Consider the following 27026-nt stretch of genomic DNA (forward strand, 5'->3'; position numbering starts at 1 on the left):
TAGTGTTAGTATTTTGAATTGGCTACATGTAACTGAAAGCCAATGAAGTTGTTGAAGGACAGAGATATGTACAGAGAGTGTCACTGTAAAGCCATCCAGGTGAAGAAGGACCTTAGCCTGAGCAGCCCTAGACCCTACCAGCAGGACTGATGTTTTATCAGTATTCAGCAAAATCTGATGACATCCAGTGTTTAATTTAGATTGTTTTATATGGCACCCTGCTGAATAAAAATTATAAAAATACAGTAACATTTGGCCATGTTGTTTGAAATGTAAGTTAACCTACTTGTGCAACCCTAAAATATTACATCATGTAACATAATGCATTAAATAACATTTTCCTCAATCATCAGTTGCTAGCTAGCCGTGGACATGATTAAAAAAGCATTTTGCACTGCTACACTTACAAGAAAAAGTACTAACTGAGGGGCCATTGACATTTGAATATATATTATTATATATAGAGTATATAATATATACATACAGGAATATACACTGCCTGGCCAAAAAAAAAAAGGTCACACACTCTAATATTTCCGTGGACCGCCTTTAGCTTTGATTCTGGCACACATTCGCTGTGGCATTGTTTCCACAAGCTTCTGAAATGTCACAACATTTATTTCTGTCAAGAGTTGCATTCATTTTCCCCCAAGATCTTGTATTGATGATGAGAGATTTGGACCACTACGCAAATTGTTCTCCAGCACATCCCAAAGATTCTCAATGGGGTTCAGGTCTGGACTCTGTGGTGGCCAATCCATGTGTGAAAATGATGTCTCATGCTCCCTGAACCACTCTTTCACAATTTGAGCCTGATGAATCCTGGCATTGTCATCTTGGAATATGCCTGTGCCATCAGAGAAGAAAAAATCCATTGATGGAATAACCTGGTCGTTCAGTATATTCAGGTAGTCAGCTGACCTCATTCTTTGGGCACATAACGTCGCTGAACCTAGACCTGACCAACTGCAGCAACCCCAGATCATAGCATTGTCCCCACAGGCTTGTACAGTAGGCATGATGGGTGCATCACTTCAGCCGCCTCTCTTCTTACCTTGATCTGCCCATCACTCTGGAACAGGGTAAATCTGGACTCATCAGACCACATGACCTTCTTTCATTGCTCCAGAGTCCAATCTTTATGCTCCCTAGCAAATTGAAGCCGTTTTTGCTGGTTAGCCTCAATGACAAGTAGTTTTCTTAAGGCTACACAGCTGTTTAGTCCCAATCCCTTGAGTTCCCTTCACATTGTGCATGTGGAAACGCTCTTACTTTCACTATTAAACATATCCTGGAGTTCTACTGTTGTTTTTCTACTATTTGATTTCACCACGTTTAAGTGATCGCCAATCACGATCATTCAAGATTTTTTTCTGACCACATTCCTTCCTCGAAGATGATGTTTCCCCACTGTCCTTCCACTTTTTAATAACGTGTTGGACAGTTCTTAACCCGATTTTAGTAGTTTCCGTAATCTCCTTAGATGTTTTCTCTGCTTGATGCATGCCAATAATCTGACCCTTCTGTAACCGATTAACGTCTTTTCCACAACCACAGGATGTGTCTTTCGACATGGTTGTTTAACAAATGAGAAGCTAATCACTGCATCAGTTAGGGTTAAATAACTTGTTGCCAGCTGAAACATAATCACCCATGCAGTAATTATCCATTGGGAGGCTCTTACCTATTTACTTAGTTAAATCCAGGTGGTGACCTTTTTTTTTTGGCCAAGCTGTGTATTTATACCCTGACCTGAATGTAAATGTTGTGTCCTCAATACTGATGAACTATGTCTACATGCCTCTAAGGACATTCAGGAGCAAAGAACTGCCAGTGGGTACTTTAACTGGTAAATGAATCTGTGCCTTGGACACCTTGGGTTAACAGATTAGCATTCAAATGAGGTCTAGTTGTAGGCAGGTGCCTCCACAGCCACAAGAGGATTGGTAGTGGTAGAAGGTCATTCAAAACCGTGGGCAAAGGCCACCCCTATCCCCCACCCCCCTGGAGCTTCATAATAGATAATTAACTAGCAGGCTCAATGGTCCTCTTTTCCACTAAATGGATTTGTATGCCCAAGCTTTTTTTTTGACATTCCACATCATGTCAAGGTCGTTGATCTCACTGCCTCATTCATATCTGAATGGTATGGTTGAATAGTACAGAAAAGTCTGACCTCTAAATTCAGAGTCCCTGGACTGGCTTTTTAATACAGATTCTATTCATTTGCTACAATAATGTTTCAATAGTAACCACAAATTTCAAGAAAAAGCTTTTTAGGTGTGCTATAGAGTCTTCTTCAGAATCAGTGTAACTGCATACAGAAGATATGTGGCCCATTTATTTCAGTCAATTTTAAAGCCATGTAAAGATTAGTTAGCATAACAAAAGAGGAGATTTCCTTCTTTATCAGATTCTGCATGCCTTTACATCAAAGCATTATGGGAATAAGACTCTGGTGATGGATGGGTGACCAAATCCTATGATTATAATGCAGGGTTGGTTGGAGCTATATTCATATATCATAGAAAACCCCTAATTCTTGTTGATATGCAAATCGCAAGGCTTTCCTAAATTAACATGTTAATTAGGTTCTTAGTGTTCTTGGATAAAAGCAGTAATAAAATAGGTCACTTAGTGCCACTACTGCACCAAGTGTCTATAGAAAAGGTCTTGGATTATGAAACAGTAAAGATGTGTCCAAAACCTTGGGGTTCCGCCATCTTGTAGTGGTGTCCAATAGCATACTGTTGGATATTCAATGCACTATAACAATCCCACAATGCACCGCAATAAGTAGTGTATAAATGAAATCTAGTTAACTAGATTTCATAGTTCTCAGATAAAATAATTTTGTGATAAAAATCGCTTTTTACAAACTAGCTAGCCAGTTAGCTACTGGGCAGTTTGATATATTACATTACCTCAGTGGCTGATAAAGACATGGTGAAATGAATATGCTGTCTGGCATGTTGTCAGACTTGCTACAATGTGGCATGATGTTCAGATTGTTTATGTGATGCAATCGTCTGTCGCACAGTAATGAGCTAACACACAACATGATGTTTGAAACTGTTCACTATCTTGACAAATTCTATAATAGGGCTCTATGTAGTGATCCAGATTTTCACAAGTAGAGGATAGTGAATAGGGCACAGTTTTATACACATCTTAGGTCAATGTTACAGTGATCTTTTTACTTCAGCCATTCTATGTCAAATATTACAGGAGCTCACAGTTAGATCACACTTTAAAAACCCATGTATTACTGTTTTAGCCTACATTTTGTAAAAAAAAAAATCAATAAACAATTTCACATCTAATTGTGTTTAAGTATTTTTAACAGTTTGTTAAACAAGCCTGAAGACAGACTTAGGAAAACGGAGCTGATGTAATGCTTTATACTTACTTGTGAATAATAAAATATCTAGAAGTTTGCTGAGTAGAAATGTTTTTAATAATGGATGACCTTCATAGATAAATCTTGCATCTCTACCATTACAAAGCTAAACACAATTGTATACACATTTTTCTAAAAACACATTAATATGTGGTCACAAAGGCTATATATTATATAAGAATAAACTGTTTGGGTGAAGTTTCAATACAAGCTTTCACAGTGCATTGGGGCATGGAGGAACACTCATTGCTATTATGTATATATTTATTAAGATTTTGTTTTAGATTTGAAAAAAATCCAAGTGTATTTAAATGAAAAATGCCACAGGGCCATTCTTAACTCTTATCTTAAAGATATTACAAGTTTATAGTTGGCAACATGGGTTAAACAAATTAAACTCCCTTACTGTGCTAATATGATACTACTGTGCTATTACTGTGCTACTACATATAAAACATCATAGTGCCACTTTGGCAGCCATACCACCCAAAAGATACCCTATTATTGTAAAGCATGTCATGGGTAGCAACTTTTTATAGAACCATTTCTCTTTGGCTCTCTGACAGATCTCAGGGCACTAGCAAGAACTTAAATGTTCATGGATAAGGCAGAAATACAGCTGTGTTCTTGAAGACAGCATGCTGCCCACTGTTATAGAGAAACTGAGTTGCATTAATTTTTCCCCAAGATCTTGTACTGATGATGAGAGATTTGGACCACTGCGCAAATTGTTCTCCAGCACATCCCAAAGATTCTCAATGGGGTTCAGGTCTGGACTCTGTGGTGGCCAATCCATGTGTGAAAATGATGTCTCATGCTCCCTGAACCACTCTTTCACAATTTGAGTCTGATGAATCCTGGCATTGTCATCTTGGAATATGCCCGTGCCAACAGGGAAGAAAAAATTCATTGATGGAATAACCTGGTCGTACAGTATATTCAGGTAGTCAGCTGACCTCATGCTTTGGGCACATAACATTGCTGAACCTAGACCTGACCAAATGCAGCAACCCCAGATTCTTAAAGACAGCATGCTGCCCACTGTTATAGAGAAACTGTGACAGAGGTGTACTTTAAGCATTATAATGACCCTGCTCATACTACCTAAGCAACACTGAACTGGTGCTTTGGCATGAATGCAGGGGGACACCAGCAGAGGGCATGTAGACAGATCTTGAACAAATTTGTGGGATGTATTTCTACACTTCTGTTTAAACCTGCATGTATCTCTCCTCACCTCATTTATTGTTTTCTAATTAAGCCCCCTTATTCCTAGTGTTCCTCAATCTTTTTTGTTTTGAACTATTTACCAATATCAAAAGCCAATCTGTAAAACTATTTATTGTAATGAAATAGTTATGAACCACAGTCTGTATTTCAGACTGTATCAATTTCTGTTATTTATGAATTTCTGACAAAATATCAAAATATCAAGATTTATTTTAACATTTTGTTACTGGCAATGAAATTTGCTTGTAGACCAACTTATGTTCAACTACTGGATCACTACTGATGCAAGGTATGTACACATTAGTTGGTGAAAAACCTTTTTAGAAGTTAAACATTTAAAGGCTAAAAGATTGCCTGATAACCATGTAAAAAGACTTATAGCTGTAATTCAGGTTAAAAGATTTCTGTAGCACAGCACATCACAGTACACAGGCAGCTATCATGAGGTCACAATAGCTCTGAATAGCCTGCAACATCTGGCTAATGTAAGGGTGGCAGGAGGGTGAAACATTAGCTGTAGTCATTCCGCTGATGAAAACAAACTGAAAAAATTTATTTGAGGACTCACGGACCTTTGAACAAAATCTAATCTATTAAATCAGAAAATCTAGCAGTCATACATAAATGAAATTACACGCTCCAACAATAGTAAAAATAACAGTCTCTTTAGAAATACAATTACCGGATATTCTGCTACTCAATTGGAGTGTATGTGCAAACCTGTGTATTAACATGACCTTAAGATCCATCCTGGTGTTAATTAAGGGCCTTGATCTCTTTGCTGTACAGCAAAATCTGGAAATGGGCTTTTGGTCTGATCTTGAATTAATGAAAACAATAAAATCTCTTTGCTAAAATGTACATCTCTAAGCTCACATTATACTAGATATAATTTGATGACACAGAGGTTAATATCTTTCACTTACCTCCCAATGCTTGCTTCATTACAAAATCCATGATGCACTATTATATCTGTTGTTCTTCCAGCTACAGAGAATGGTGCATGTAGTCTATTGGTAGTTCCTATTGTGTCAGTCCTCCAGAGTGTGTACTCTGTGCTTGATGATGAAGCTTTTATGTCTGTTGGGGAAAAAAGAAAGAAATGTTAAGGAGCTGGTACGTGATGATCTTAAATGGGGGTTTTAAATGAGCTATTATTTTAATTATTACAGTGTCATGTAGGTTATTATGCAGGAACTGAGGACTAAAATATATGAAATGTTCATTAAGACATTGACTACTGAAGTGACTGTGCCTGACTATAGCAAGAGATATGTGACCACTGCAGCACAAATTATGACACTCTTCAGTAGTAGGCAGTTCCAAGTCAGAATCAGGTAACATATTTGTTCATGAAAATCTGAACAAAAATGATTGCAAATTTGTAAGATATAAGATGAAATCCAGCAATTTCTCTGAATTCTGCTTGAGATCAGGGTATGAAATAGCTGTCTTACTGAAAGAAAGTGCATGAATTAATATTTCTAAGTCTTTTAACTATTAAATCTTTCTTAAAGTTCAAGATAACAAAGCTAACATGGCATATATCAGAATTACTAGTTAATATACAAAATGCATTTCTTATGGCTACAGTATGTTAAAAGGAGCTTAGAGCAACAGGTTATTGCACTTTGGAAAAATCATACATGACCTTTCAGTGTTAAAGTGAATGGACTTCAGTGTAAATGGATAGAACATTGCTAGGTTTCTATGTATAGTATTTTGATGGAAATCCCTTCCATTATATTTGCCTTTAGTATGCTTAGCACACCATTTATCATTAAGCTTATTAAACAAGCCAAAGGTGTCACTCCTGCACACCTTGCCTCCGCCTTGGTTTCCCTAGCAGCATGGCGTGTTTTGGAAAAGGCAACTGCAGGAAGTAATTCTTCTGGGAAGTTTGTCACGGCTGAAAACAAATGGTAGTAATTGTACACGTAAAGTATTTACCCACTTATGTAATTCGTTACATATAAGAAATGAACATATCAACACCACGAACTGTACGCTTAGTACACAGGAGGTCAAAACATAAAACTGGACATTGCGTCAGGACATTCACCTCAGATGCAACCATATATTTTACAACAATTTTGTTTAGGCATGGTCTTAGAAATTAGCATGTGCTGACGGTGTACAGTCTGACCGATTTCAAACACTTTACAGCTCACTCAGTTTTTGGGCTGGGTACATTACATTATGTCATTATATGCCTTTCTCAGCACATTGTGTAGAAGCATTGTGCAATGGCAGATTTAATAAAAAACTGCAAAGAACGATCAATTTATTAAGCATGCCTTTCCTACAGCTGGAGCTGTGGACTGTCAGTTCTAAGATGGAATGCAGTTTTGCTGGCAACACTGTTGTCCTCTGAAATCTGTGGACTGACTGTATTGGAGTCTTGTATGGATGTAATGGCAAGCTTTACTGGCCTCTTTTATGATTGGCCAAAGCGCAGGTTCTTGCCGGATGCTTTCAATATATCTTTATACTATAAATGCTCTTGCAAATAAATATGCAAAACCCAGCATAAACGTCTATATGGACACACACAAAATATTCATACATCACTCATCCTAAAAAGAAGCAGGTTATTCATGAAAAAGACGTCTGAATATTCGGAAATCACCAAAGACTGTAGGTAGACAATAAGTACAACAATGGAGCTGTAGACAATAGTTACAATTACATAGTAAGTGTACCTAATAAACTGATAACTCAGTGGACACCAATGGTCCAATACTCTGATATAAGCATAGCTAAAAACATTTAGTCTGACTAAAATATGATCACAAGTCAGTGTGATCCAATGGTCATAGTCCAACTAAGGTCACAGTCAATATAAATGTAACCAAACATATGATCCAAACTGAAATTCACCTACTGACACATGTAAACACACAAGGTCTCAGTAGAGAATTTGTGACATTTTGCTGCATTTCAAAGGTGGCCTGTTCTAAAAGCTGCAGTTATTGAAGTCTTTCTGCAGTCAAAGAATGGCTGGGAACAGAGCATATTTCCATGAATTGCATTAACACAGTGAACACTACACATAGTCAGCTTTCAAAGAATTGGTAGTGAATCATTTTTTTCCCCTTCTTTTCTTTTTAAGAGGGGAACTTGTGGGCAAATTTATACATGTATAGTGAGATATTTAAACAGCATTACTGCGATGTTTAAACAAGATTGAAAACGAACCACTTTATAAAACTTTCAAACATCTTTATTTGGTGGTGTGTTTTTAGAATTAGGCTAGCATAATGACAATAGTGTCACTCCATCAGAATAAAACTGCATGGTAAAAAGAAGCTGATTGTATATTAGCCCATTTTGCCAAATATGTATTTCTTAGTTAGCTTGTTGGTTTGTGTGCCCCTTCCTCTCTCTGATTTTTGAAAAGTGCTGTACCTCAAGCATGTTTTAATGTAAAACCGAGGGGGAATACAGCCTTAGGAAGGTTTTGTTTGTTTAGCAGCACTAAAGTGGCTTTTTCCCTTCCTGCAGCTATTAGTGGTCATTACATAACCTCCATTTCAGTGGCAAACTACCCCACTGCAGTACTTCACTCCAGGGCATTTGATTTCACAATACAAATCAGCAGATAAAAAGAATAGTCTACTAATAGTAGATATATTCAAACATTGTTATTATTTTTTACTTTTTCCAGCACTCATTATGCTTATAGCGCTCAAAAGGGATGATGAACACAAGTCTTTAACATAAGTTAAATCATGAAGATTTGTATTTATCCTGTCCTGTATTTATTATTTAATGTTTGTTTAATGACATTTTGCATTATATTGGACATTTTGCACTTGTGTAGCATGTTGTCTGTGGCACTGTTGTTTTGTGTTGCACCATGGTCCTGGAGGAACATTGTCTCGTTTTTGTTGTGTACTTCTATATAGCTGAAATGACAATAAAACCTCTTTGAACTTTGAACTTTGAACTTGAACTTTGAAATCTCTGGACACAATTACATTAGTTTACTTGTTCCATTTACTGAATTAGTAAATCTCACAATGCAAGGTCTATATAGGAGTACTGATATCTGTTCTGCTGGCTTGCAGCATTGCTTTCTCTGTCATGATGGTAAAAAAAGGAGCTTGTCTATGCAGCAGTGCCTCTAATTTGAACATATGATTCTAAAAGCCTGATCTTGCCTCCACATCTAGACATGTTCTAATCTGAGAACAGATTATTTATTTATAGGGGGACTGTGGATTTCTTCCCAGTGTGTTTTCCCAGGCATACTGATCTGCACATGGAGGCACATAGGACTGACCGATTGTAGCACAGAGTAAATGATATGCATGCGTTTGCCATTTTGTCGTATCTGCTGGGTAATACCACTGAGGATGGGAACCTCTTCAGTCTTTCAAGGACATAAGGACATATGTTTAAGAGAGACATGCATGATCACTGGCTGCATCCCTTAATCCTATTGTAACCATCCTTTTCAGCTACACTTTAATGATTTTGACAAGTAGGACCAGGTGGTAGAAAATCAGCAGATAAGGGTGAATTTTCTTAGTGCCAAGCAGCTGTCAGGACTACAGTTCAACATACAAACAGCCGCTTGACCCCACGGATGCTTATATACAAAGAACGCATGATGCAAAAAAACAGTAACAAAGCCTTGAGGAAAAATTCAGTCTCCAGTCAGGGTCTAGACTCATTATTCTTGCTCCATAGCAATTAACTCTGTGGAAAAGGCAATGAGCCTCTGCTGCACATAATACACCAGATTATGTATATTTTAACAATTTTATGTTTTTTACATTTGAATAATTAATACATTCAAATCTGAATATAAAACAAAATTATATGAAAAATGGATGAAATAACAAATATATAGGGCACTGTTAAAGCAAACAGTATTCACAACCATCTAGAATTCCACTGAATCTTTCCTTTTCAGTGCATTTTGCAAAATCAAATCTTACATACTCTTGTGGTTGGATAATCATGGATTATAGCAGGTCTTGCTAGATGGTAAGAAGGTGTGGTTTCATTCATTTTTCCCCCAAAAACTCAGACTGCAACAAAACTGCTGTTCCCCTCTATCCCATGTTAAGATTCTTATACACACCACCATTGTCCCTTGCTTGCAGTCATAAAATACATCTCTAACAGTACATGGCTTTCTTTGTCATTATAGCCTATTACCCAAGACAGTGGGAAATGAAACAAATGCTTGGAAACACACTGTAATTGCAAGATAAAATGGATATGTCCAAATTCTAAAGAGATTCCTTTTTACACTTTTGTCATTTTCTAGTTTTCTATTCACATCAAAGCAGATATAATGGGTGTCAAACTGCTTAATTTAATGCACTACAATTAATGCACTTAGTTTTTTAATGCATTTTCCATTAGGCATTAAATTGTCAAATTGAACACAAAGCTCTTACAGATGCCATTTTAGGCTTTTCCCTCTTATTTTTTTATCATAATGAATTAGTGAAAAGTGTTCAAAGGTGTAATTTTATGTTGGGTGAATGACAACAATGGATGACATTTCTTTGAAATATTTGTTTATAGAAATTATTGTTCTTTCTCTAAATAACCTGTTTCACAGATAGTACCATATTGTAACATTTCACTGATTGTGGAACATAATTGCCAGTTCAGGTTGGAGATTAATCTAATTAAAAGAACAATATTTTGTGGATGACGTAAATCTACAATCTCTAGTTATCCATGCATATTGAAATTAGTTAGACATAATGTATAACATTTCAGATCCGTTTGTTGTTCTAAGTACTTTATTTCTTTTACCATAAAAAAAGTGTTTGTTATTACAGAAGAAAATTCCAGTGGATACTTGGCATACAAAACTGTATAGACTAAAGGTGGAAATCTTGCTGAAGTATTACAGTGAAGAATACAGCATTTATGCTTCCAGTTTCTGTTCCACGTGACTTGCATACTTGGTTTGTTATGCATACATAACAAAAAATATATACATAGTAATATTACTATGTATGCATAATGTATAATGTGAATAGTTTGTATCACTATTCAATCACTTTATTTCAAGTTAACTGACTTGTTTCTACAGGAAGGTTTGGCTTCAGAGATAAGGAAACCGAGGAACGTCCCATATGCAGAAATAACTGTGAGCCACATGTAGAGATGTTGGAAGTCAGGCCATGAAGGGTAATTAGGTTAAACTCTGTTCTGCTCTGCTTGGTTTACAAAGTTATTCTGACAGCAAAGCACCACTGATGATAAGATTCAATATGGGACATGCAGCCAATCACACATGGGAGAAAGATGGGTCTGTCTTTACTCAGCCTCAATTATATTTTAACAACAGAGCCACACAAAAACAAACAAACAAACAAAAAAATGCTGCACCTGAATACAAGATTTAAATCTCATAATTATATTACATAATTATATTGCATGTGACATGAAAGTACTACAAAAAGGTATCTAAAACCTGTCTTAACAAATTTTGTAAGATCAGTATAATCTGTCTAAAGTACAAGTAAACAGAAGGTGGGCATATGTTCTTGTGAAATTTGCAAGACTAGAACATCTAAGTCTTGAGATGTTCTTGGACTATATCTGGAACAATACAGTGTACCATGTGATTTGATTTTAGGAGACACTGCATCCTCATGTGAGGAGATTTTGTAATTTGACTTTACTGTGCACTGGGTCTCAGGAGGTTACCGAACTCTTCGCCCATGCCCACTGTGTCATTAATTAACTTTCACGCTTGACTGAACAATAATTCACGTGTTTTGTGATGAGTGACGGTGTTCCTCATGGTACGGTGTGTGGATGGCATTTCTCAGCTTTTCACAGTATTGTGACAATTACATTTTCTTTGACTTTAAAACGCATTTACGGAACGATAGTGAAGCATGGACTCTATTGTTCTGAGCATTCAAAGAGTGCCTTTATCTCTTTCAGAGTAATTAAAAAATACACTAAAGGGCTGCATAAAATATAACTGAGCATATATTTTATGTATTCTTTTAGGTCTCACCAGAGCATACTTAATAAATTGGCTAGGGCAAATGAAGTGTCATTATAGAATCAGGTGTGAAGAGTTGTTACCAGGGCAAAAACTTCTGGTGTAAAATAGCTGCCAGGACAGAATGATGAGACCTAGTGAGGCAAAAAGAGTGGCCTTGGAGAATCCAGCACATGGTCTCTTCTATACCGATCACTACTTCAACCCACCTACATTCACCAGTCTCCTGGGTCAGTTCTCTCAGAATGGACATCTGTACTTATCTTCAACTTCATTTTCTTCTAAAGGTTCTTAATCTTGTTTAACAAAAACAGTCCCTATGTTGGGGCTACTTATTTTTCCCAGTGCTGAATTATTCCAGGTCTCAGTACAGCATGTCACCAGGCGCATGAAACTGGCTGTTTGATGCCATTCTCTGACATTTTACTGTCAAATTCTTAGGCCAACATATGAATAATATACCTACTGCAGAGTGAGAGCAGTTGCAGACACTTACTTGGGGGGTGGGGGGTGGAGGTGGGTGTTATGCATTCAATTTTACTGACTTCCTGCTAAGTAAGTGTCAAAATATATCAGTGTGTGCTGATAGCATAGAAGGTCATGGGCACCCCATTCTCCTGTGGGGGCCAATTAGCCTCTGTCATAATGCACTATATCTGTCATGTGCTCACTTCACTGCTTAATCAGCTCGTCAGTTTCATACAAAGGTTTATGCACTTGATATGACAAGTAAATAAAGTAGATATATATCTGCAGATACAGGACATTTAATCAAAACTAGTATATTTTGTTACAAATGAACTATAGATGACTAAAACTGCCAAAAAAAAGTTTCATTTGTCAAACTTAAGAACTTGATGCATTCTAAGGTTATTCACAGTCTCTACTGCTCTAAAGTCATTCACCCTTTCAGATTGTCCAAACAGAGAGACAACAAGGCACGTATCTTAAACACTGTGCTACCACTGCCCACAGGAAGTGTTTATTTGACACAGGCAAAATCAAAATAGTAAGCAAAACTAAACCTTTGAGTCGGAAATTTAGGAATAAAATTCAGGATTAAATCATTTCGTTTTTTTCATTTCAAATGAACAACTTAAGTCATGAAAAAACAAATATTTCCCGATCACATAAACAGCGGTTTTGATTTCCAAAACTTCTAACTGATGACCCTTCTATTTTTTCGACTGTTGGCTTGCTCGAGAATCTTTAATATTTTGAAGGGTACTCTGCATCCATGTGTGTCAGCCCAGGAGCTAGCCACTTAGAAGAAGGAAGAGTGTGAGGGAGGTAGATAAGCTCTTATTATAGATGCTTGCCATGAGCAGGCAGCCCAAAAGAGCATTATGTCTGCTACATTTTGCTAGATTAAAAGACTTTTCAATTAGAGCCAACTTCCCTACTGTCTCCCTACTGTCCACAGAGATGGTGTCAATGGCATTAGTGTTTAAAAATCTTTCTAGAATCAAGTTCACTTCTTGTGCACAGAGAACATATTGTGGGACCCTCAGAGGTACCCATCATGACAACTTGTTGAAAATAATGTCATGGCCAATGTATCTGTCTATTGCAGTTTTTTTTTTTAGATTTGTACTGACCAGGTAATGAAGTACAGTGAAAGCCTTCAGGCAAAAAAAAGCATCAAACTCTAAATCACCAAATGCTCTAATCTGCAGTATCCTAGCAGTAAAAAGAGAACTGCATACACCACAAAGAACACAAAAGTGGTCTTGCTGACCTGGAACTGCCATACCTGGTGAGTTTCGTTAAGGTCCTTCGCTGCCTTGCTAGCTTTCTCCTGCAGTCTACCAGACTGGAAAGTTTAATGAGTTTCTATGTCTATTCTAATGCCATCATGGCCTCCCAAAAAATGTAAAACTTAAAAATCTCATGTTGCATTTCGGTAGGGTTTTTTTGTTTTGTTTTGTTTGTACTGATCTGAATAATTTAGCACTCGATTTCTCTGCCAGCTCCTAGGCCTCTGCTGATGTCCTTGCATCTGTAAGACAGAGAGAAGGCTTCCAGCCTGCCATTCCCCTGCACACATCTCTAGTGTCATGGTCTTAACATGCTTCTCTCTCACGGTGATAAATCTAATCTTTGAGTCTTGGCCCAGATTTGTGTGATATCTTGTTAGGCTGGAAATGTATTGAGCAGTGCTAGAATTATTTTGATGTACGGACCAGCATAAAAATGTAAGAACTGTATACTGTACCTTTACCCAAGCAGTAGTTTGTTGGCTTACAAACCACATCTGTGAAGGCTAAAGAGTGACAAATTCAGCTATTTTGGTCTATTCCTGCATAAAATAAAGCATTGGTGAGGAGAAATACAGTCAGTGCATGATTTTGGTTCTCAACTTATTCTTAGGTATTAGTATTAGACTTGGTGCTTTCAAATGGTTGATCAAAGTATCCCTCACAGATGTAGGTCCACACACTGCATTTTTAAAATGTATTTTTAACATTTTCTTATCTGCGTCTTTTTTCCTGGCTTAATTGGGCAGATGCATTTTTATGATTTGAGTGTTAATCACTGTGTGTCCACTTATCGTTTGATTAATGTGAATGCTCTGTATGTCCTTGCTAACCTTCATGGGGTGGACACGCATGAGTGTATGTCACGGCATAGCCCGCTCTAATTACAGATTACAGCATATTTTTCTGGCACAGTTACAGCTTGGACAGCATCCTCAAGGAAGCATATGAGGAATGGTATGAGGATGTAGTGATTTATCTTTGGCCTCAGGTACTGGTGGTGCATTTGTGGTGTCTGTCATGAGTCCAGTTGAAAACTAGTGTCACTGCCACGCTGGGAAATGACGTGTTATTGTCTGTTTAACCACTCTGTGCGTTTTTGCCCTATTTATTTACTGTGTGGTTGAATTTTTTTTATTGTCACCATGAGTGGTGTATGTAGTATATTTGTTGAAGTATATTAATTTGATTTTTGAGGATCTTTCTCCAAAGTTAACTGATTTGTTCATATTGTAACAATTTTTAGACAAAACCACAAATTTTTTTTTTAACTTTAAAGGTAGTTTCTGCTAAATTGTATTGATTATTACACACACACACAGACTGTACACACTGTAATATAACTCATTCATAAGAGTTATATTACAGAATACACACACACACACACACACACACACACACACACACACACACACATCTCAATATAAAGCATCAGGGAAGATCAATGCTGCTTCAATAAATTATTGAGATGTGGTGCGCAAAAGATGCACATAAATGTAAGACAGAAATCATAAGGATGTTAAGGGTGGAACTAGAGCATACCACAGTATGGCGAGAAGGTGTTTACAGTTTCTGTTTTATGACACTAACGTTTAACCGGTAGCCTATACAATGAAATCAACAAACCATCTGTACCTGCCTGTTCAGTTCGCTCTTCCGAGATTTCTGCCCGTCACGGACATCAGCTTCTACCTCCCATCTTAAAACACATATGTGAGCTTACGGATAAAACCACGTTCACCTGGCTAGTCACATTTACTTGGATTTTTTCCCTTGTAACATGGAGCTGAAATTGGCCGATCACGCCTTACTCTGCACGCCCATGATACAGTGTGCACCATTGTATCATTCACCAGCAACATGCGGTAATGACGTTAACGGCATTCAGTGCAAATCTCTCGCTGAGGTCTATTCTACTGAAGATGAAAAGAGCATGCGATGATCGAACGGTTACAAACCTCCGCTGTTTGAGAGAGCGAGGTGACGGCTCTGTAGTCCTTACTCGTTTGAATTCAGCGTCGGCTCTGGTGCTCGGTTTCTTTTCAAACCCTCCCTCTACGGCTCCTCGCTACTGCCGCCACCAAACCCCCCCCACACCCCCACCGTCTCTACCCGCACTCCTTATCATTTAATTCTTTAGAAAGCTGCTATAAATAACTGGCCATATGTAGCTGTATGTATATTTTCTTTTTATGCAAAATACTCCCAAAAATCTATTCAAAAACACAACAAAGTAATTGATGATTAATGAAGAGATGCCATATAGTTTCCTCTGTGAGTGTACACAGTTGTAAAACCTGCTAGAATATATCATATAATGCCTAATCCTAATCCAGTATCATTTTATACTGTATTCTACAGGTAATAGTATCACTCATTTTTCTCCTATACATATTAACTATAGTGAAAACAATACAAAATAAAATAAGTAGGCCTAATGAAAGTTTTGAGCAGCTTGTTATAACTTTGTCTATCATTAATTAAATACAGAACCAAGATCATGTTTCCCTTTACAGGACAGAAAAGGCGCTGAAATAAAGTGCAACAACAACATGAATTAAGCTTTCATCTAGTGGCATCATCTGTCTGCAGCTCAGCATTACACGCATTCAGTCCCTTCAGTTTGCTTTGAGTGGGTTCAGGTTCGGTTACTGGAGGTCATTGAGTGCGTTCGGTTACTGGAGGTCATTGAGTGGGTTTGGTTACTGGAGGTCATTGAGTGGGTTCGGTTATGGAGGTCATTGAGTGGGTTCGGTTACTGGAGGTCATTGAATGGGTTCGGTTACTGGAGGTCATTGAGTGGGTTCGGTTACTGGAGGTCATTGAATGGGTTCGATTACTGGAGGTCATTGAGTGGGTTCGGTTATGGAGGCCATTGAGTGAGTTCGGTTACTGGAGGTCATTGAGTGGGTTCGGTTACTGGAGGTCATTGAGTGGGTTCGGTTACTGGAGGTCATTGAGTGGGTTTGGTTACTGGAGGTCTTGAAGCATCGTCGTGAAAGGCTTGTGCTTGCCTGTCATCACCTCGCCATCCACCAGGTCCAGACAAACACTAGTGACAGCTGCTCAGCCTGCCCTATAAGCAGTGTTTATTAAGATAATATAGCCCAAAGAATATAATCATATCTGATTCAAAATTATTAACCATACATGCTAATATATATATCGCTGCTATTGCTTGATAAAACAGAGAAATACACATGCTTTTTCAGTGTTAGAACATTTGGAGCAATTAATTGTGATGCACAACCTCAAAGAATTAACCCATTTTCTGTACAGGGATGCATCAACACTTTTTAATGCATCTTTCTATGCACCTTGTTATACCAGAAATCTATCATACAGTATAATTTCTATTGGCAAATATATGCATCCTGGAACAAATAATATAACAAATAGTAATTAAGCTACATTTTATATGATTCTTCCAGACTACCTAAGAATAGATTTGGCATTTGAGGCATATAAAGCTGTAACCAGATCTACGGTTCAATTACAGTATAAGCCAAAAATAATAAAAAAAATAATTAAAATGTGCATGATTCATGTGCATGAGTTCTCCTCCAGGGGCCCTCTACCAGTCTTAACATGAGTCCTCCTCCAGGGGCCCTCTACCAGTGTTAACATGAGTCCTCCTCCAGGAGCCTGCTACCCAATCTTAACTGTGAAAGGCTACTGCAAAGCCACAGAAGCAAACAATTATAATATGAAAAATGTGAAAACTACTACACTAATCAGGAGACACATGTCATGGATGTTATATCACATATAAGTCTGTTTGAGGTATGACTTTTATGTTTAGGGAATAAAACCATAGTATCAATCTGTAAGTGAGAACAAATTAACCATTTTTTATTACAATGCTTCTTGTTCTCAAAGCAGCTTTTCAATTTTACCCACCCAGTCTTGTAAAATTCTCTTCTAATTGCTGAATGGAAAATCACTGTTTTACAAATGATTTGACTGTGCTCGCAGCAACACAAGTCCATCTATGGAGTCTTCATACCTCCTGTTACTTAATATTACAAGAATCTGATCACCAGCTGATGACGCACTACAGTTTGCTCTAACAAATACTGGTGTGCAACAAACATTATACAGGACACCATCAGACATTTCAGCATTTCAAAGTTCCTTGGAAATGTGTTTAAATGTGATTGCATTGTTTGCAATGTATTTGACCATGGTTAGCATGGATGTATCATTCTTGTGTTACTTGGCAGCTGAGCTGTTTATATCAATGAAAACTTTACAGTATTCTAAAATATGCAGAAAACACCCTGTATACTGGTTTGTGCCAAATACATCTTGCAACATCAAACCATATATTTTTATGTATCCTCATGATGAATTAATATCAGATAATAAATAATGCAGAGTAAGGCAGAATGGGGGAGAAATGCTGTAATGCCAGCTTTGTGTAAGCTAATTGTATAAGCTTCTTTTCAGTACTGTGCTTTATCTGTGATTCTTCAGATCATAAATGTCATAGTCACAAACCTGTTTCCACATGATACTTCTCTAAGATAATCAGACTGTAAATGCATCGCAATTTGGGTCCAGTATGTAAACGATGTTTGCCTGTGATCCACATTGTATTATTTCAGGAAACAGGCTTTTGTTATTAAAGAGAGAATCCTACTGAGAGCAATGGCTGGTTATTATGTTGGTCTTGTCTCATGTTTGCTTTAGGTGAGGAGGCACTCCCAGTAGGGTTTATATTGCCAACCAGGAACAGCAGCTGGCATGCGACTCTATCCTGTCTCCACAATAAAAGAACAATAAAACCTCATTCATGACATCCATGGACAGGCAGAGGTAACCCAATCACAATGCCTCTCTGGAGAAAATGTCAGAGAACAGAGTGAATTGCATTGTGTATACTGCAGTAGTCCTTAAGCATATTGCAGTAACTGCATTGACCAAAGACATTAAACTAGATGCAAGCAACACACTCACAAATAATTGGTCTATGAAAATGTCCAATGAATTTCAGTTTTGATGCAGCACACTTTTTTACACTCTGCCAGATAATTAAATAGATTTAATTTTTGGCTTTTATTTAGATCCAGAAACTCCCTTGTGGGCTCCTTTTTGGCTTGTGATTCTTTTCACTCTTTGCATTGTGGATTCATGGATGATGTGTCATCATTCGAGCAGCCATCGCCTGCCTGACAGGAAGGTGGGGGATATCTGTTTTATATCTGTTAAGGGTTTATGGCCTTTCTAAGGTTATGGCTTAGTATGACATAAACATATACTCTCCATTTTAATCCTCAGAAAGGAACCAATGATCAAAGTGGCTTCTCTCATTTTTATAGTACACCAATAGGCTCCTGCTGTACAGTCCTCTGCAGAGATGTGTGTTTTCAGTTCAGTAAATTACTGAGTTTTCTTATCTTTTAAAAACCAGTGCACTGTTTCATCTCATTGGATTTTTTGCAAAAAGGTCATCTGATTTCTGTTTCTAATATAGCTAGGTAAGAGAGACTGAGTTCTTTCTAAATAATGTAGCCTTATAGATCACATGCAGTTTAAAGTGATTAATCACACCGAAGTTAATTGTATTGAGTTTGTTCAAAATCAGACCTTCTGCATAAATGAGACATTACCTCTGGCCTTAGCTGTAAAGCAAGTTAGCTGAAATAGTTTATTTGTGACATTATATATTTTCTATACATAAACATTTCAACAGAAAGCAATTGGTTTACTGCAAACCATTCATATTGTATATGTTTGCAAACTACATCTGTTTATATATTTTTATTTCTATATTTCTATCCTGCAAGCCCATATTCTCCTTAGGTTTATGTTTAGCTATAATTACTGCCAGCGTTCTAAAGCATAATGCTATTGTCGATCATCCAGTATAACTATGCAGTTCTAAATATAATGAAGCACAGTAATGTGCTAGTTATTCAGCAGTATCGTTTTGGCTTCATTAACCCAAGCTCAAGGTCATCTTACGAATCGCCTTTTGGGGAAAGAGGTTGTTGTGAGTAGTGAAAGGGCTGATAGCTTTTCAGCTGCAGTGAGGCAAAGACATTGCAGGAATCCGTTTTTTTTTTTGTAAGTGATGAAGGTTTACACTGTTTTGCTTCAGAACTCAACAACTCCACCGGCGATTAAAAAAAAAAAAAAAAGGAGTCGGTGGAAAAAAGCAATAAGTAATTTTCGCTTTTCTGGTGCAGTATCCTTTATAAAAAGCTAAATATCTGTACAAATAACAGTCAGTTAACATTTTTTAACAAGGTGTAATTTATTTCATTACTTGTTACCTGCGATTTTTATAACACATTCATTTTCTCCAACCTGAAGCAAAAGAGAATTTCACAAACGCTGTGGAACGTGGGATTGTTCCTGGATTTTTTTTAGGTGCAATCGCGCCACCTAGTGGATGGAGACATTGCAGACGTTTCGATTCATTAACTTTCAGAATCCCCAAGATTTAGGTCTTTAAGACTTTTGATTTAAGACTTTAGTTCCGCAATTACTATCCTTCGAGTGATTCTTCAGAGAACATGATTCTTCAGAGAACATGAGATTTGAAGATTTGAAGTCCACTGGACAATGGTATGAAGCACTACATTCAGAACATTAATGTTGATCTTTTCTTCCTTCTTAAGTGTATGACTACCCCTCATTGGAGGGTATGGGGGAAAGCTTTATTACATTCTTTGGTCAGATACAGTAATCATGGGCTTGGGCTCTTATCAGTTTCTCATCCACTCTTGGTCTTATGGATGTTTTCATGTTTTCACTCTACTTCAATAAAGTATACTGTCTGTTTGACATATTTGGAGCTAGGAATTATGTGGAAATAGGTGACATTTTTTCATATAGCTATGATACTTAATTAGCAAAAATTGTTTGTTTCTTTTTGCCCATTCAAATTCATTAATTCATATCAAAAGAATGAATTAAACTGTCTGTCTTTAAGGCACCATGAACATGTTGCTTTGTACCAAGCTAAAAAAGCAAACAATGTGCCCTTGCAACATTTTCAATGACACCACCTTTTGCTGGACAAAGAAGTTAATGTTTGAACTTAAACTAATGATTTGTGCTTTGGGATTTTTTATGCAAGTCATAGTCATAGATGCTTCAGCAGCTTTGTCCTTGACAAGTTACTGTCCTGAGTTCTCCAATAAAAGATTAGGTTGAATAATTAAACTCTTGACCAATTAAAGGTTTTAAATGCTCAGATTTAATTAATAATTCATGAAATTACTTTGAGTTGACGTTTTCTTGTTTGAATCTTAAATCTATAATGCATGTGACAATGTCCATTTCTCCCCTGATAGTTCTTCAAACAAGCTTTATCTGTGTAGGTACTGCGCTAAACTGAAAGGCTTATTGGAGAAAACCTTTTTGTCAAACATTATGAAATCACTTGTGAGCTGTGTGTATCCATTGTGAAAAATACCTGTCAATATGATTTTTTCCATTTGCAATCAATTTATAACAGTGTATATGCCATAAAGGTCTTCATTTTTGTACTAATCAATAAACATACAAATCAATAAACATATATATATACCAATGCAACAGGTTTGGGTGAAAAAACAGATTTTGCTTATTAAAATTATCTTTATTGAAAGCAATTTTCTGAATTATTATACTGCACATATAAACATTCAGGATCAAATCCTGATATTTGTATCTACAAATCATGCAAGGACAGCATTTTGAAACATTGATTAAAGGCAGTATCAGTGTTTTCAATGAAGCCATGTAACCATAGGTAACATATGAAATTAGTAAATGGACTCCAAAATATATTAAAATCCTCCAGTAAAACCAGGTTTAAAATCTGTAAATCATATCCTATGTAGGTCCTTTCTTAATATAAGAAATAAATCCCCATAAATTCAATACTGGCTAATGGTGATCTCTTGGGTAAATATTCTTGGCATTAGAAACTAGTCAGTCTTTCTGTTAACTGGAGTAATGGAAGATTGTTACAGGCTTCGAAAAAACTTGAGAGAAAGTTCATAGCCCAGGAACATAGTTGCACTCATGGGAAATCCTCGAATAGCATTTACAATGGCACCACGAAAAAAAACCTGAAACGAAGAATGAAGAAGAAACTGTCACAAAGAGTTCCTTCCATACTGTTGCAGAATGGCACAGTACAATACAGCAGAGTGGAGCACAAATCTTATGGTCCAGCAAGTATAAGCAGATATTAACTATTGAAGGTAGCAATTCACTGTCATGTTTTGAAAATCTGAAAACATCATCCGAGAGTTATTAGCTATATTACAGAAAGTGACTTGCATCAAAACAACATTGGGAAAATGTGCATTTAAAATGCAAGTGCAGTTCTACCATTTGGGATATTCCATAGCCTTATGACTCTCAGTTAGTCTGACAGATAAATCTTTCAGATTTATGCTAGAAGAACATTTCATTACTGATCGTTTTAATGTGCAACACTGACATTACACCTCTCAGTTAAGTAACCCACATTAACTTCTAATATCTTGTGACTAAAGACGAAGATTTTACTTACATGCAGTCCCTCTGTTTTGTAACTTTGTATGATACAGTGGACAATTCCTTTATATTTCCTGTGATGCATGGTGTCTGCCTGCATTCGACTTTTAACCACGTCAGCTGGAGTTGCCGTCACCCAGGATATAGCTCCTGCAAAATAATACACACGAGGCTTGAGGGGAAAACATCTGAATAAATGGAAATGAGAATGTGGCTGACTCTTCATAGTTTTTCACTACACTAATACCATTATACCAATCCAGCATTAACTTGTGGTGAATTATTTCAATGATATTTAATGTAAAGTCAATTTACTCCTTTATTTACTCCTCCTCTCCTCTATTTGAGTCTGCATGTATTCTTGTAGGCTTTTGACCTTTATGAGGTCTGCTAACCCCACGATCTTTTCACTGATTTGAATTTGGAGATATAAAAGTAGGAACAACTGAGTAAATAAGCTGAGTGTCACTCTAGTTGTTCTTGGAGTCAGTCCCAGAGTACTGACTGATGTAATGTACTGATGTAACAAACTTCCTACATCATCCAGTCTCGAGAAAAAGCTAAAATGTCCCATTTCAAGGTGCACCCAATTTACCTGCTAAACCTCCAGCAAGCCATATACAGCAAGGATGGGGGGAGCTATTCCCATTAGGGTTTAGCCAGGAAGAGAACAGTGTGTATGGGATGAAGTAAAGGGCATAACCGGGCACGTCCCGCAGTACCATGGCTCCTGCCCCTCTGTACAGCCCTTGCATGCCTTCGGTCTGCAGGACACTGCTGATGCAGTGGAGGGGACCTCTGTAGACAGGCTGGACTTGGAGGCCCACTGAGCGAAGAGGGATGCTGCCATTGCCAGCAAAGGTAAGGTTTTCTGCAAAAAATAAAAAATGATGGACAAATCTTAAGTATAAATATAATTAATTTCTGCCCTGCTATCCTAAGCAGTGTTTGCATTCGTATTAAGAGTTACAGCATTTTTCTCCCGTTACACTCTTTAGGTTATACATGTTCAAATAGGTGCACTCAAGCTTTGCCTTGTAAATGACCTTTACTATAAATAGTTATGGTTGAATTTCAGACATACCTGCAAGAACAGACTTCGTTTGCATTTGCAGCCTTATCTTGACCAGGTCCACTGGGGCTCCCACACTTACTGACACCAGGCCTGTTGTCATACTGGCCACAGTCACATCCAGCATGCTTGTGCTTTGCCTCCCCTCACCATCACGAAGCTTGTTAATCAGTCTTTGAGAGTTGCTGAAGAATCCAAACACCATGGAGTTGTACAGTGTGATGCTAACTAGCGGGAAAGACAAGCCTTTGAAGAAGCCAGTGACCTAATGCAAAACAAGTCAAATTACAGGTGTCACTGTATTGAAGAAGAAAGGCTTTAAACGGAGTATGACACTTGGGAACACAGACAGATAAGAGATGAAAAATACATTTTTAGTTAACTTTTTTTTTTTCTGTCATAGTAGGCTACACATGTATTAGACATGGACTTACAACAGGCCCTATGCAGAAGTTGTTCACTTACTGTTTCTTTTTTGTAGATAGTCACAATACAGTGGAGAGTGTTCTTGTATCCCTTTCCTGCTTGTAAACGTGTCTATTAAATGCAGAGACTGAAATTACATTTTAGCAAAGAACATCTTGTTTTTTTTTCCACAGTTCCCTAAAATAAAAACTATAAACTCCAAGCAAAATAAAACATTATAAATACTATAATCACATAAAATAAAACACAAGAATTACAATACATAAAAAAACACCTGATAACATGATAAAGGATTTCTTTTTGCATACCTTAACAGTGTCAAGTGGATGTCCCACAATTACACTGGAGGCACCTGAAACAAAAACGTTGCATGTATGTAAATACATGTGGAAGTATTTTTTATTGGGATGCCACAAGACTGTGGAAAGGACGAGCTTTTCATGACAGTTTGTGGGTGTATGTCCCAGCAGTACACAGATGAATACCTCTTTGTTCCTTCTGATGAATAACATACATTGTGCGTTTTATGGTCAGTACACATAGACATAATATTGCTAATTCTCGTGAAAAATTATGCACCAAAGCATAATTACTAGTGAGCAAACATTGACATTCCGTAAGCAGCGGTTTAACAGTAAGGCCGGTTGCAGATCTATCCAAAACAGACTTCAGTGCAAACAAACTTGAAAATCACTTAGCGTTTAAAAGGGAAACATCTTGCCGTTATATATATATATATATATATATATATATATATATATATATATATATATATATATATATATATATATATATATATATATATATATATATATATATTCGTATATAACAAAGCATTACGATACAATGTTACCAGGCGCTGGCAAAGAATGTAGAAAATTGAAGTAAACAAATTAGCCTATAGCAACGCCCCTCAAAGCTCCCACGGTGCTACGCCTACTCTGATTTCTGTTTTTAAATGGTTTGCAATGTAGCCTACAGAATGCAGTTAGACTATTTGTTATTACAGAGCCGTACCTTGGATTCATATATTTGAATACCTGAAGAAAAATTATCTGCAAAGTTTTATAACAATTAGAAACTGTTTTAGAATAAGCACCAACGTGTCTAATGTACGTGTTCAATGTGCAACATATAAGAACGTCTATTTCACTTTAGTTGTTTCGCTTTAATTGATCTGAAAGAATGGTCTTGAATTTGTGGTCGAATTACATTTGAAACATAGCACTCAAAAGTCCACCTAAAGTTTTTATTTTCTACTCTTTTAAGAGCATCCTACCTGGTTGCATACCCACATTTCAATATTCTTCCCTATGAGATGAATAAAATCAATAAGTAAAAAGACATACCTCCTATCCATCCAGCTAAAAAGTCATCCAAGTGAAAGCAAGTCATATTATTCGTCGACGTTTGAATGTGTAAATAAAATCAGAAAATATATTTTACATTCGGCGTAAATAAAAAATCATTTCCAAATATCCGCAAGCATCTTAACCTTTGAGTGTTTCGGAAACACTGAAGAAGACCCAAAGCCAAAAACAACTTTTCATCCGCTCTGTACATTTTAGGGGTGGGGTGGGGTAGAGGGTGTGATGGGGGCGTTATAGAGACGCGAGGTCACGCCTCTGCACCAATAGAATTTAAAGAAGTGCTGAGTGGCATTATCCGGGTCAAAACATATATCAGGAGAATCGTAGTACATTTCCAACGCGGCGCACCATATTTATTTCTACCCGATTCTGTGTAAGCGAACGAGGAATATCGAAAATATATACTTTCTATGCTTATTTGTTTATATTACCAGGATTCAGTAAGTATCGACTCAGTATCGATGGCATAACGGATTCCCGTTATGTGTGACTACGAAGAAGAGAGCAGATAAATTATTAGTAGCTTAAATAAGCAACTTTGTTTTTTTTCTTATGGCGAGTCACTTTTTTGTAGCTACGTACTACTAGTTATCTATTTTTAATAGAATTTAATATATTATCGTGATGTCCGTTAAAATATGAACACATACTTGATTGTGCTTACTACGGCAGTTTTGAAGTGTGGTAAAAGATAAGCGTATAGTCGATAAGAGCATAGCCTTTTTTTTTTTTTGGCAACCAAAACAAACTTAGTGGAAAATGACTAGTGTGCATATTTTGTGTCCGCCTTTCTTGACGGGCATTACTACAGCTATATGTATATTCAGTACTGGGAATGACCACTGTATTATTTATGGAAACGCACACTCGCGTTTAAACTGGAATGTGAGACCTCGCTCTATTTCTTGTTACTGCTGGACTGTACCAACTGTTAGAATAATTATGAAAGTCCTTAGGGGCGGGTCTCTTTCTCATATATACTACATAGCCACAACTGTGGCTGTGACTGAAAGCGTGGCTTATTTCCAAGGAAACCACTCGTGTACTAACAGTCAACTCTGTAACATCACTCTTAGCTTTCTGTTAATGGCCTTACAGAGTGTTGTAAGAAATAATTTGTACCATATCCTATACTATTATCGTAGGACCACAGTCTTACTAAATGTGTCTTATACATTAAATGCACATGGTCAATAATGTTAGTCACATAAATCCTTTTTGATGGTATGTGGTTGGAACCCATTCACATTCATATGCGGTATCAGAAAACCTGTGGCCCCATTACTAAATATAGTGTTGTCTCTGGTTTCCTTTAACATGTTTTGGCGCACTTGAATTTTAATGAGGAGGTTTCAGATTGGTGGCCATAGTTTTAACTTAAAGACACACTTGTATACTTATTAGATAGAGTGCCCAATATTTAATTTTACCAGAGAATCATAATGATCACTTCTTTATTTCCATACAAACAATAGCCAAAATTATCATGTACTCATGTGATTTGGCACATGACTAAAGGCCTTCACATCTGAATCAGGCCTTTAGACATGTGTCAATTCAGGAGTCAGGAATCCCTACAACCAACAAGTTTTTAAAGACAGCAAAAGTTGCATATGCTTATGCTCTGCTCTCAGTTTGTAAACTCAGAGCTAGTCTGCAATGACCATTGCACTAAAGATTAGGACTTTACAAAAAATAACTAAACTAGTTAAAATGTTGCTTGGTTTAAATATGTGATTTAAATACACATCTAATGTTTTATCGAGCTTCAGTTTTAATTTGCTTAGCTAACAAAACTGCTAACACAATGAAACATCTTAAGCAGCAGACAGTAGGGTGTGGCTTATCATTAAAACACTTATACTGTCAAAGATGATAAATTAAACCACTTTTAAGCACTTTTGAGCAAACAATGGCGACTGGAGAGGAAAAAAGCAAATATTCATACCACTGAACATATGCGTCCAATAGTTTAACCATTTTAACTGGTTGTTGCCAGCTATTTTGTCTTCTCATTAACAGCAAAATAAAGTTAACTGACATGAATCATTCTCCTTTATAACATTTCTAGGGCAATCAAGGTCAGGCACAGATTTATTAATGCACTGACTTCATTGGTAATTATGTGCAGTTCAACTCTTATGACTGGGCAGACTGAGTGAATATGCTAAGCAGTAAGAAACATATCAACAAAGTATTTAAGATGGTTCTTCTCCTGTAGTCCTCTGTTATGAACTGTTACACAGATGAGATGTGGCATATGGAGAGTAATAAAATAACA

At 36.9% G+C, this 27026-nt stretch overlaps 2 protein-coding genes across 3 annotated transcripts in view; both read right to left on the reverse strand.

The window, feature by feature from the left end:
• Positions 1-15438, reverse strand: part of cplx2b (complexin 2b) — a 21064-nt gene extending 5626 nt beyond the window's left edge. Inside the window, exons 1-2 of one of the 2 annotated variants that reach the window (XM_027003553.3) lie at positions 15337-15438; positions 5557-5710 (exon numbers count right to left, since the gene is read on the reverse strand). In XM_027003553.3, the coding sequence (XP_026859354.1) occupies positions 5557-5587 (31 nt within the window). In that variant the 5' untranslated portion in view covers positions 5588-5710; positions 15337-15438. Of the gene's footprint in view, positions 1-5556; positions 5711-15013; positions 15310-15336 lie in introns of those variants that run through there. The other variant, XM_081698962.1, reaches the window with a different exon arrangement.
• Positions 15439-20948: 5510 nt separating this feature from the next.
• Positions 20949-24923, reverse strand: slc25a48 (solute carrier family 25 member 48). Its single transcript, XM_027003555.3, has 7 exons — positions 24725-24923; positions 23684-23727; positions 23415-23486; positions 22962-23214; positions 22473-22748; positions 21894-22027; positions 20949-21444 (listed from the first exon to the last, which is right to left on the reverse strand). Exons 1-7 carry the CDS (start codon positions 24768-24770, stop codon positions 21340-21342), a joined length of 930 nt encoding a protein of 309 aa, XP_026859356.2. The 5' UTR covers positions 24771-24923; the 3' UTR covers positions 20949-21339.
• Between the last annotated feature and the right edge of the window lie 2103 nt (positions 24924-27026).

This window comes from Electrophorus electricus, chromosome 16 (assembly GCF_041902795.1).
Source record: "Electrophorus electricus isolate QZ-2024a chromosome 16, ASM4190279v1, whole genome shotgun sequence".
Classification (NCBI taxonomy): domain Eukaryota; kingdom Metazoa; phylum Chordata; class Actinopteri; order Gymnotiformes; family Gymnotidae; genus Electrophorus; species Electrophorus electricus.

Bases quoted from the DNA above. Each gene is read 5' to 3' on its own strand.
- slc25a48 (XM_027003555.3), bottom strand. From the start codon at position 24,770: ATGACTTGCTTTCACTTGGATGACTTTTTAGCTGGATGGATAGGAG. The intron at 22,028-22,472 runs GTAAATTGGGTG...ATTATTTTGCAG, and splicing joins GCTTGCTGGAGGTTTAGCAG to GAGCTATATCCTGGGTGACG. The intron at 21,445-21,893 runs GTAAGTAAAATC...TCTTCGTTTCAG, and splicing joins ACAAAACAGAGGGACTGCAT to GTTTTTTTTCGTGGTGCCAT.